The sequence below is a fragment of the Equus quagga genome, chromosome 4 (genome assembly GCF_021613505.1).
Source record: "Equus quagga isolate Etosha38 chromosome 4, UCLA_HA_Equagga_1.0, whole genome shotgun sequence".
Lineage (NCBI taxonomy): Eukaryota > Metazoa > Chordata > Mammalia > Perissodactyla > Equidae > Equus > Equus quagga.
The window spans coordinates 102218716-102231012 of NC_060270.1; the positions used below are offsets into that span (position 1 = coordinate 102218716).

Genomic DNA, 12297 nt, shown 5'->3' on the forward strand with positions numbered 1-12297 from the left:
AGAGTTTATATAGTGTCTGGCAGTGTCTTTATAAATGTTTATAAAATAAAATCAAGGAATGAATGTGTCAGTGGTCCGCTGTTACCAGTTTTGGCTTTTAGCATATAAAAAAACTGCAGTTAATTTTGTGAGGTTTTGTAAGTCAGTTGTATATGTTAGCAGTCATAGTCATCTATTAAGTGAGTGAAACATGAGATTGACAATGTCAATTAGCCAGTTTGTACATAGACATTAGCCTTGATGAATTTGATCCTAATTAGAGCTAGAGTTTAAGTTTAACACATCAGTTGTCTTCTAAAGGTAGTGAAAGATATTTAGAATAGCTGTTATTCATGTGATTTTCTTTGGGTCACTATCCCATAAGAGTAGTTAGGGCTGGTCTCAAATTGTACATACATACCTACATTTTCTTCATCCAGTTTTCCAGATTGAAAGAGAAAAATAGAAAATAGAACATAATAAAAATTCTATTTCCACTCCTAATGTAGCTCTGTGAGCATACCCATCCAACTCTTGTAATGAGTTTAGTGACTGTATTTTGTTTGCTTCCTATGTTTCATTCTTATCATCCATTTTAAATTTTATAACACTCTCCGGTTTAATCTGTGAGTATATCTAAGAAAATATTATAGGTGCTGATGTACCTATACTATTCCTGATAGACAAACTTGATAGTTTATAACATTTATTTAGTTGATGTAATCAGAAATTGTCAGCTAAGAATGTTAAAGCAATTTTATGTTTAAAATTCTAAGAAGCTTAAATCTTATGTAGAACTCACAGTTCTTAGTGTAGTTCTTTTAATTTAGAGCTTCTATATTAATAATCTAATCTCTGAGCTACTTTATTGTTTAGTACTTGCTGTGCATTTTGAATAATATAAATCTGCTTCAAATTAGTTTGAATCCAGCTGTTTCAGTAAAGATGCAGGAAAACCTTTAAAAAAAAAAAAAAAGCATTGGCACCTGAGCTAACATCTGTTGCCAATCTTCCTTTTTATTTTTTTCCTTCTTCTCCCTGAAGCCCCCCAGTACATAGTTGTATGTTCTAATTGTAGGTCCTTCTGGCTCTGCTCTGTGGGACGCTGCCACCGCATGGCTTGGTGAACAGTGCTAGGTCTGCGCCCAGGATCTGAACCGGTGAAACCCTGGGCTGCCAAAGTGGAGCATGTGAACTTAACCACTCGGCCACGGGGCACCCAGGAAAACCTTTAAAACAATGTCTCATCTTTAAGAATGTTATTTATTGACTCTTTTGCTTCTTGAGTGCTTTTATTTCCCCAATCTAATGATCCCTGGTTGTTCATTCAGCAGACACTGATTGATGACTACTGTGTGCCAGGCATACACACTGGAGACATAGAGAAGAATTAAAGTCTACTCCCTGTCCTTAATGCCAGTGTTGTACCAGCAAATGGAAACTATGGCTTTGTAGAAGAGGCCTTTTCATAGCCCATATATATTACTTGTTTAAAGTCATCGTCAAATGACTTGATGTTAGCCTATGTTAATTGTGAGGATGTTTCTGGACCTGGGACTTAGTTTTGGCATGTTTAATATGTTGTTATTATTGTAATTTCATGCAGAGGCTAGAATTGATCATGGTGGTAAATTTTCTTCTAAGTCATGTTTACTCTTCAATGGTTATTCTTAGACTCCTACTAAGCTGATGAATAGATGCCCACTGCCACTTTTTACATTCCAAATAGGTTTACTGTGTGCAGTTTTTATTCACAAGTAAAGAGTGCTATGTGATCTTTGAGTTTTTCAGTTCAGCATGCCATGGAAGAGCGTTTCATGAATTCAGAGCTAAGCAATGATAAGAAAATGGGAAGCTGGTGATTAGATTTTTTACATATAATGAATGTCTTTTTTTTTTTTTTGGAAGGAAAAATAAGCATGAATGGTAAAACTTTATATGAAGAAGTAACTAAAGATGCCTTCTTGGAGCTTTTCATTTCAATAGCTATTTATTCTGCACCGTTTTATGTGTGCCAGGTGCTGTGCTGGGGAATGGAGATTGAGTGGTGACTAAGACACAGACCTTGCCATCAAATAACTGAATCTAATAGTAGTCTTTCTGGGTTTTGTGTTAGGATAACTGTTACATTAAATAACTTGGAGATGAAGAGTACTGACTGTGGAATGATGTGTGTGTACAAATCATAGTGGTATCACTGGTTGTGCCATCTCATTTAATTTATTCATGTCCTCAGAGCCTCAGTTTTGTCATCCATAAATTGAGAATATTAATACCTACCTCTTGGATGTTGAGAGGATTAGACCAGATAATTTCTCTACAGTAATTAATAAGCCAAATAAAAGTACATGAAAGTGATACATCACAAAGTAATTGACCGTTATGTATTTTTCCTACAAAAATAACCTTGCCTATTGAGAAATGGCAGTTTGAAGGATATATTTGCATTTTGCTTTGAAGTTTATGTTAAAGCATAAGAAGTGTATGTGTGTTTTAATTTCCCTTATTCACTGCCCTACTGTGTTGCTAATATGGTTGAGCACTAGCCTTTAGTCTCTAGATCCTTTTATTCCTTTACTTTGTGTAGAACTGTCAATAAGCATATCAATTATGTTGCTTTAGTTTGTCTACTAGAAAGAAATCTGAAGACACTTGCTCATTTTATGTAGGCTGACTGTGTAGCCACCAGATGGAATTGGTACTCTGAGTTGGTATGAGACCAGTGACCCAGAGATGGTAGTCTCTTGTAGCTCATATAATAGTCCCCTGAGGAGTTCAGTTGTTAAGTTCACAGTTTGTCACAAGTAAGTCTAGAAATACTATCATGCAGTAGTATCAAGATTCTAGGAATATTGCCATTTTTTCTTTCTTTTTTCATGTTTTCTTTAAAGAGCTAATAATATTCAGTATAATTGTATGCTTTTTTCTTTATTTTAATTAGGAATTTTTCTAAGGAAATATATGTTTTTAAATGTCCTTCCCTAATTTCCTATTAATGTTTTCGTATGTCAAGTGTCTATGGTTGCCACATTTAAAATTTTGATTTTGGGGGTAGCTTTTTTCTAACTTTACACTGTGTTACAGCAGCAGTACTCTGCTATGTGTACTGAGTCAGTTTGGGTGCTCCAAGGAGCAGATGCCAAAGTGAGATTAGATGTGCAAGAGATTTATTAAGGAAAACACCTATGATGGATAAAAGGGAGACTCTTCAGACAGCGGTACAGGTCTGACCCTGTGGAAGGAGAAAGGGAAAGCAGGATTGGATAGGAGGAGCGTCAGGCTGCAGCATATTTCTGAGAAAGTTTCAGCTAGGCTGATGGGGAGTCCTTGAGACAAAGTTGCCCTTTAGGAGAATCCCTTACTTGGCTGGAAGGCTAGGTTCTAGTACCGCAACTGTGTTCAGTCATTGACTGAGAGCAGCCCAAGGGAAGCGGGACCTGGGGTGAACCCCCAGAGGATCCAAAGGTGTAGCATCTGGAGGTTGTGAGTCTGCTATGCTCTCCACAGCAGGTTCTGTTGGAAGGAGATCTGAGCTGGGCAACTCCATGACCACCACAGTTAATAACACTAAGAACTATAGTGACAGGTACACACGTATTATTTTATTTAATCTTACCACCAACTCTGTGAGGTGTCATTCATGAGCAAATGGAGACACTGAGAGGTTAAAAAACTTATCCTAGATCTCTTACCTAGCAAGTGATAAAGCCAGAATTCTAACTTCGGCAGGATTCTGACTCCAGAGTATCTCAAGCATTTAAACACCTGTACCGTACTGACTACATGTACACACTGTAAAGTTCTGCTAAACTTTAGTTTATTACTCGACTATATTCTTTTTACAAAGTTTCATGAATCTAAAAATGTCTAGTTACCTTTGCTGTGCTAGTTTCTAAAGATCAATTTGTTTTCATTATGGCATATATGTTCAAAACTTGTGGCTTAACTTTGAATTTTGATGTATGTCTTCACTTGTCAAAAAAAGTAGTTTATGCTAGTTACACCCCATCCCCCTTTCTCCCAATATATTGAAGTTGTGCTACAGATCTCTAGCTACAGTAAGCAATTCTCCAAGGATGAAGAAAGAAAATGTACACTCACATAGGAATTTCTTTTCCAGAGCTAAAATTGACATTTTATAAATAATTTCCGTGTTGCAAACTTGAGACTAAGAAATCACAGCAATTCAGTGATATGCATTTGGCATGAGTCAGTTTTAGTTCTTAGTGCTTTTCATTGGAAATGGCATAAAAAGTAAGGTTTCTTTGAATTTTTTATGCTGTGGGCTTACAAGAGACATAAGATGTTTTTCTCTTATAGACGTCTGGCAGTGCATGGCAGCAGAAGTAACGAAATGGTCACAAACCCCAGCAGTACTTCCCAGGTCACATGCACTCTTAATTTTTAAAGAATCTAGAAACAACCTAAGCAGTTGATAACAGGTCATTTCTAGGTGATAAAGGGTATTTGATGTGGGGTGTTGCTTTTCTTTCCACACTTAGTGTTTCTACAGTCATTTAGAGACTTATTTTATATGGTGGTGGCTTTATATGTTTTTAAATATGTAACCTAACTGATAACTGAATTGTAATTCTCCTTGCTATTTTGATGTTTAAGATTGATTTTGAGTCTTAAAATTTTTCTTTCAAGCTTTTTTTTTTCAGTTCATTTTATATCTAAACACTTTCCATAGTCATTGACTTCAATGTAAGCGCAATTGGAAATGCCAAAGGCAGCTACTGTTAAAAAAGAGAGAGTTTATGAATTACAGTAACTACTGCCAGAAGTGCTTATGTGTTTTTCTTTCAAATGTCTTTATATTAAACTAATTTTAAGAGCTTACTTAAAAAAACCAGCGTCTTCTGAATGTAAAAATTGGGAACTATAGATTGATGCTTTAAAAATTTAGTCTAGCCTTTCAGTGACCTAGCAGTTGATATGAAAACATGAATTTAAAAATAAATAGTGTATTGGATAAACTACTATACTCGTGAAAGAAGCCAACAAATTATCAATTGAACTGAATTTCAAAATAATTATAGTTTTGAGTCCTAAACCAGGTTCGTTATTAAAATGAAATGATAGGTGCTTGACCCCTGGGTGTGCTTGGAATAAATATGGAACACAGTATTGTTTTTAAACCTATTTTGCTTTTATAAGCTAAGACAGATGTACAAAAAAGATGCAGTTTTTATTTTGTATTGGCAGCTTCCAAATATTTAGTATCTATTTCCAAGAGTTGCAATTAGTAAAGCAACCATGGTACTGAAATCTGCACATCCCACAAGCTAATTATATTTGCAAGGTCAGAGTGAATACATATTTTCAGAAAAATAAAGGGTTATATAAATATGTGTCTTCTACTTGGCTGTTATATCACAGTTTGTTGATCTGGAGTATAATGTGTACAATTCACAAATTTGTCTGATAACAGAAAGTGGTGTGTGATTGTGTTTATTTTACTAACCAGTATATTCACAGCAATCACTTCCAAATATCTCTCCAGTAAAGATGTGTTAATTACAAAACAGACAAGGTCTTCTATTATATTAAAGCTACTAACAAGAAGACAGCAGGAATCACACATGTAAATAGCATCATCAACCCCTATTTTAGTCCTCTGTTTTGATCTGTGAGTTGCGCATAGACCAAAGGTGCTATTAAAGACTGAGTGTATGAAATAGGCAGCATTATATGAACAAAATTTATTCAACAAGAAAACAGACCTTTAACATGAATTTAACAAGCCTGAGAAATTATAAACTATCATATGCTGCAGATTCATGCAGTGATAATAAACAAAAAAGGAAAGTAAGAGGTTTCCCTAAGCTAGCTGAACTGCTAATGGTTTTGTTATAAGCTGTCTACTGTTGCAGTGACCTCTGAAAAGTCTCAAGGCACTTGTACCAGAAAAAAATTAAATGGTCAGGCTGGTGAATAGAGATTCAATGTGGTGTATGTAGGACTTCAGCATGGAAAGGAATTATAAAAGTCTAGCATCATATTGCTGAAAATATTCCTCATACTTTAGCTTGGAAGTTTTTGTTACTACATATTAAGGAGGTAGTTTGGGGCAAAGTTTTTAGCTGAATTACTATTTGGATTTATAAGACATTAACTGAACTAATTTAATGTATATATACTTTAAAACAAACTGTTTAGAAAATTCATATAGCTCCAGAAAATGGATTATTTTCCCTGTCCCCCCCCCCCCCAACACCTTAATTAATCCGTGGGGGTTCTTTGTTCAGTATGTATCTGAGATTTCCATTCTTAACCATGGAGTGACCACTTTGCTGTCGTTCTGTTGCATCACGCTGTAAATACACAAACATAGAGAAACGCCTTCAGCTTATACACACCTCCAAGTGCTCACTAGGGCTTTTTCTTGAATCTCACTGTGGCATAATTAACACTTCCTTCACCTAGTGCTCATTAGTGCACTGGACATTAATGAGTCTATTTTGATAGGTTGCTCTAAAGGAGAAACCCACTTATTCTCATAGCACAAAAAAAGCAATTATAAAATTGTTCAGAAATTAAAATGTAGACTATATTGCCATATTTATATTTTTATTGCGTACTAAATCTAATTTTGGTCTGCAGGTTGTTGAACATGTTAGTTTCCTTAAGACAGTTGCTATAGTGATGGCAGCAAATTCCTTGAATCTTGGTGTAGTTAAAATATTCATTTTCTATTGGCTATCATATTGCTACTCAGGAATTGTCAATCTAAGCATGTCATTTTACACAGACCATCATTTATTAGTTGAACAGTATATTAAGTTCTTGAATTTTTCTCTTAATTTTTTAATAGAATTTAAAATTTTTTATTTCAGATTTGTTTCTAACTGATCATGATATCTACTTAGCTGGTGTTTTCATTTCCTTTTTATGATGTTTCACACCTGCTTATAATATTCCAGAGAAATATTACAGAGATTTTTGCATGTAAAATAGCTTTCTGCCATTTTAGTTTGAAAGTGTTGAGTATGAAAAAGTATATAGGCATTTTGTTCTGGTATATAATGGAATTCTCATAGTTTTGTAGAAGTGGATTTTTTCTGCAAGTGATTTTACTGAAATTATAAAATGGAATGAAAGCATTTTTAGAACAATTGGACCAAAATGATGCTTTGCTCTTAAATATTTACCACTAATAGGTAGGGTGGCAATTCTTAATTCTATATTTATTTAAGTTGTACATCTATCTAACAGAATGGTCACTTTTCCCCTCTTTCACCTGTATTTTAATTTTATTTTATGTGCTTTTTAGTAGAAAATGTTAGAAAAGTTACTTCTCTATTTTTTTAAATGATAGTTTGAAATTATTTATATTATCTGATTAAATCATGTCTCATATTAGTACCTATTTTTATCATCACTTTATGAAAAAATATAAGAAAAAAATTTAAGCCAGAGGTAAAAACCCTAGGCCATATTTATTTATACATAAATGTGAAAGTTAAATCTGGATTACAGTTACTGTATAAAAAGAAAAAAGAGTTTTCACAAACTATTAAATCATGCATGTTCTGGGGATACTTGGTTTTATTTTGAAGCAAGAGGAGTCTTTTGGGAAAATTCATACTGTTAGAAATAAAAGCAAAATTCACATTGATTTTTTTTTTGGCTTACCAAAGTGGACAGAGCCCTTAGACTGATTCACTTGTCATAATGCTTTGGTCTAAGTTTGCATTCTTTGGTACTCTTGAGCCTTCTTGGCAGCCTTTTAGAAAGGGTGATTGTTTCTTTTTCTTTCTTTAAATCTTCCTCTTTAGCATACAGCATGTAGTAATACTTTACCCCAAACAGATTTTTCAGACTTGATTAGATTTCAGTTGGCTTAAGTTGAAAATAAATTTTAGTTTTTAATCTGTTAGTATCCTCAAACAATAATTATACAAATAAGAGACAGTGTAGTTGACAATAACTTTAAAAACATTGGTAAATCTCAGCTGTTTAGCACTTTTAAAGGCAAATCTAGAAATACTATATTATACTGCTTTAAGATTTTTTTATGGAATGAATGTATTGAGTTTATTCTATAGGTAATTGATATAAATTCCCTGAAAGAGACATCTGTCTCAAAGTCCCTGTGCTTTACATAAAACTTCACAATGTATGTAATTCTTGTTAAATCTCTCAATATATAAGAGCTAACAGATGATACTGTATCATGTAAGAATTTGAGGTCTTTCTGTACAGAAATACTGAATACACTCAGCAAAAAGAGGATGCCTATTGGTATTTCTTTACTATGAGCTTAGGGCCATATTATTCTATACCATGTTCTTGGCTTAAAGCACAGATGACCTTGGTTTTCTTGTGTTGTCCCTCCTACACTCGACAGTGGCTTGGCCATTTAAGGCCATCAGACAAGGTATAAAGTCTTTTATAGTCACAAGAAGTAAAAGGTATCTGACTAGAAGAGAATACGTGGAGCAAGTGCCTTGCTGGTTGTAATTTTGTTGTCATTTCAAGTACTGTGGTAGTATAATTGATGTGACAGGGCTGGGCTCTAGATGTGGTCCCATAGCTTGTGCTCACTTTCAGTTTTAGTTTCTCTTTGTCATTCATTTTGATTAGGTAAAATTTAGGTGACAAACATATGCACACCAATGAAGGCTGTTTCGCGTAAGTTTAGTAATGACGTATTTCAATAATAAAGATGCAGAGTTAATATTTTTCTTTACTGCTTCATGAAAATTGGAATAATTGGTGTCACCTTACATTACAAGATAGAGGGTGGTGTGCTGATGGCACAGTCAGCAGGAGGTTCTTTTTATTAATATTATAATTAAATGATTTTCTGGAAATAGGCCAGAAACAGATGCAAGTTGATCATGCCTTGTCCACTGTTGCTTGGCATCATCACTTGCTTTTTAAAAAAGAATTGACCTGACACCTTCTTTTTACAGGTTGTTATTGATGCCTTCAGATTGATCAATGCTAATATGATGGTCTTAGGACATGAACCAAGACAAACAACCTCAAATCTGGGTCACTTAAACAAGCCATCTATCCAGGTAATGCCTGTATTTGATAATATGTTAAAACTCTGTTTTACATTTTAAAATCCTGTTATAAAGGGCCATTTTAAGATTTAATACTTAGCTTTTTAATTTGTTTGCAATTAATTTTTCTTGTGCTTTAAAAGAATACTATGGAGATATTGTTGGAAAGTTAGATTTGCTCATAGATGAGTCAGTTTTTAGTGGAGTCTTTAAACTTTCCTAAGATAGTTTGAGGACACCCTTTATGAAAGCATAGGAGAGCCCTTGTCTTGAGAGTACCTTACAGCTTTGTGTGGTTAACATTGAAGTAAAGGACTGATAGGTGTTTCAGGTGGACTTCATTAAGTATCAGTGATGGCTTAGTAGACATTTCTCATAGCAGTAAATAATGGGGGTCCCCAGAAACAATTCCTAAAAAGTACTTAAAATTTTCTACCTTTTTTTGTTTAATCTGTACTTTTAAAACAAATCTTACAAAATACATCTATATGTTACTTTTGATTAGAGTTTATATCTTGTTCTTTCTAGTGGTGTCAACCACCATTATTATATTTAGTCAGACGCTTAATATCCTCCTGAGTGATTAATGTTTTCTTTGTATCATTCACATGCCTCATTGTTTTTACACAAATCTTTATTGTCTGCAAAAATTATTTTAAATGTGTTTTTAAATGCACCATAACCTGTGTCTATATTGTTAATTGCTTCTCTGAAGATTAATTAAAAGGACAGAAATACCATGTTTAGCTAAATAGAACACATAGGACGAAGACATTGTAGTAACGATTGCTGCTCCCTTTCTGAAACGTGCTCTGGCGTATGAATGTCTTTTGGGAGTTGTGGCTTTGACAGTTAACTATGGTTAAGCCTTGGTTACACTTTGATAACTTTATACTTTTAGGGCTTACTTTTGTAGTAGTCAGTCATCTGAAATCTTCATCAAAGTGAAATGTTTTGTTTCAAAGGACTGAGGTGTGTTGCCTTTGAAAAAAATTTTTTTACAAGTCAGGGAAAACTGCAAAGCATAATGAGTATGAAATAAGCTACCAGTGTTTTTGATTGGGTACAGACAAGCCCATGCTTGCATGTTCCAAGAGGATGTATTATTGGACCTGTTTAGCCTGTGATAATGACCCTTCTTATAAACCCCCTTAGCATCATACCACTTCATTATTTTTTTGCAAAAGGTTAAGTAGCATCTCACAATCCAGGATCATTTTGATCACTGCATGGTACATTTCTGACAAGTTTTTACTAATTATAAGTCAACAGCCACCTGTTGCAGATTTCATCTTTTAAATTTAAACACTGCTTTTTAACCTTAAAAATTGAGTATAATCAATATTAAAATCTTTTTCTTTCTACGCTATACCAGTTTGTATTTATCACTCTTACCTTGTAGTCTGTAATTTAAGATGGACCTTATGCAGGAGGTTCCAAACCTAAGTTATAAGAACCTGTGTATGTAACAGCTTACAGCATCGTTGTTTTTCCTTTCATTTTAATTTGTTTTCCCTTCCAATTAAAATCTGTAAATATATTTATTTCACAGTTTATATAGCGCCCATCAGAATGACATCTATCTGGGTGCTTTACAGTTTTAAGACAATTTCAATACTAAAACGCTCAAATGAGATCAAGCCAAAAAGTGACAGAACAAAGCCACACCTTAAAACAGTTTCTTAGTTTTCTAAGACAAGCTAGAAAGAAAGCAGCCCAGAAGAACCTGAAATGAATGGTAATATCCATAATGGAATTTTAGTATATGTTGGGAGAATCTTTAACTTGGGGATCAGAAGCCTTTCAGAAAGGCCATGCCTTTTATTTTGAAGGGAAATTAGTCCGCGTTAAGAGGGGCCTTGCTTCTAAACCAACTTTAAAGTGATAGGGATAGAAACCTGACAGCAACCATCAGCACTCATGCTGGTGGTCACTAATGCTTTTCTAACACTGATTTTTTTACTATTATACTTAAAGTAGTGGGAAAAATTATGATTATATTGTAGACTACTATTTAATAATTTGAGGAAAGTTAATATGCTAAGTAAGAAAAATTATAAAATAGGATATACAAGTTCTCCTCTTTGCAAATATCTGTTTTATAAACTGTGCCTATATATTTACACCAACATGTTAGTATTGAATACTTTTGGGCAGTAGGATTATGGAATTTTTTTCTTGTTCTTGCTTCTCCATATTTCTTAAACTTTCTACAGTGAAACATACTGCTTTTGGAAAATGTTATTTTTAAAGCGCTAATAATGTTGAAGTATATATTACAAGACAAAGCTAATAAACAAAGTTTATATTAACTTTCATGTTTTAAAGAAGAGAAGCTGTTCATAGTCCTGGTAGAGAAGGAAAAGTATAATGCCTATACCGTATAGACTTTTATATTAATATATGACTATTATTTTGTGCTTAAAACATTTAACCATTATCATCAAATGTATAGAATTGAGAGTTAACAAGCATTTATTTTAGTAACTAAAACTCTTAAACTATTCCACTAAAAACTGTTCAGCATTTCAGATCCTTAAGAGCCACGGTATATGTCAAGATTGGTCGTCAATCACATGGAAATTTAGTAAATGTTGATGCTGCATAGATGCATTGTGCTAGGGCTGTGAGCCTCTAAGTGTAGCCCTGAGTATAACTGCATTGTCTAACAGAGTTAAGCTATTTGAAAAACGTTGTTTTCAGTAGTTCTTAAACAGTTATAAAACACTTGCACTGGAAGGAACCATTTTGCTCATTTGGTAGGTGAGGAAACTGAAGCCCAGAAAGTTGGTGATTTGCCCAGGCTACCCAGTGAGTTAATGTAGGAACTGGTCTTCATAACCAGGGCTCCTCATTCTTTTATACTATACTTTGGAAGTTTAATTAATTAATTAATTCTGGCATAGATATTATATGTATACAGTTCAAAATTGAAAAGGTACAAAAAAATATTTAGCAAAAATTCTCTCTTCTCGTTTTGCCTTCTGTAACCCAGTTCTCCCCTCTAGAGGGAATGACAAAACGTGTGTTTTGGTTCTTTGCAGAGTTATTTTATTTATATAAAGAAAGCTTCATTTTAAAATATGATTCAGTGGATATTATTTAGCACCACATGTTCAGTTTATCAATGTAAAATAATTTAAGGCAAACAAATTTATCTTTAGATCTAAACCAACATGCTTTACTTTTTTTAACCTACTGAGAACCTATAAATAGGTTATTATTTAGGTCATAAGCTGTGTGTTTTATAATTTACTTGCTTTTCCACAGCAGTGAGTGTATGGAGGTTTAACTTCTAACC

General features: G+C 33.8%; 1 protein-coding gene across 2 annotated transcripts in view; it reads left to right on the plus strand.

Annotated features, from left to right (window-relative positions):
• Nucleotides 1–12297, plus strand: part of PSMD14 (proteasome 26S subunit, non-ATPase 14) — a 93554-nt gene that overhangs the window by 61047 nt on the left and 20210 nt on the right. For both annotated transcript variants that reach the window (XM_046658977.1, XM_046658976.1), the window contains one exon: nucleotides 8901–9008. In XM_046658977.1, the coding sequence (XP_046514933.1) occupies nucleotides 8901–9008 (108 nt within the window). The remainder of the gene's footprint in view (nucleotides 1–8900; nucleotides 9009–12297) is intronic.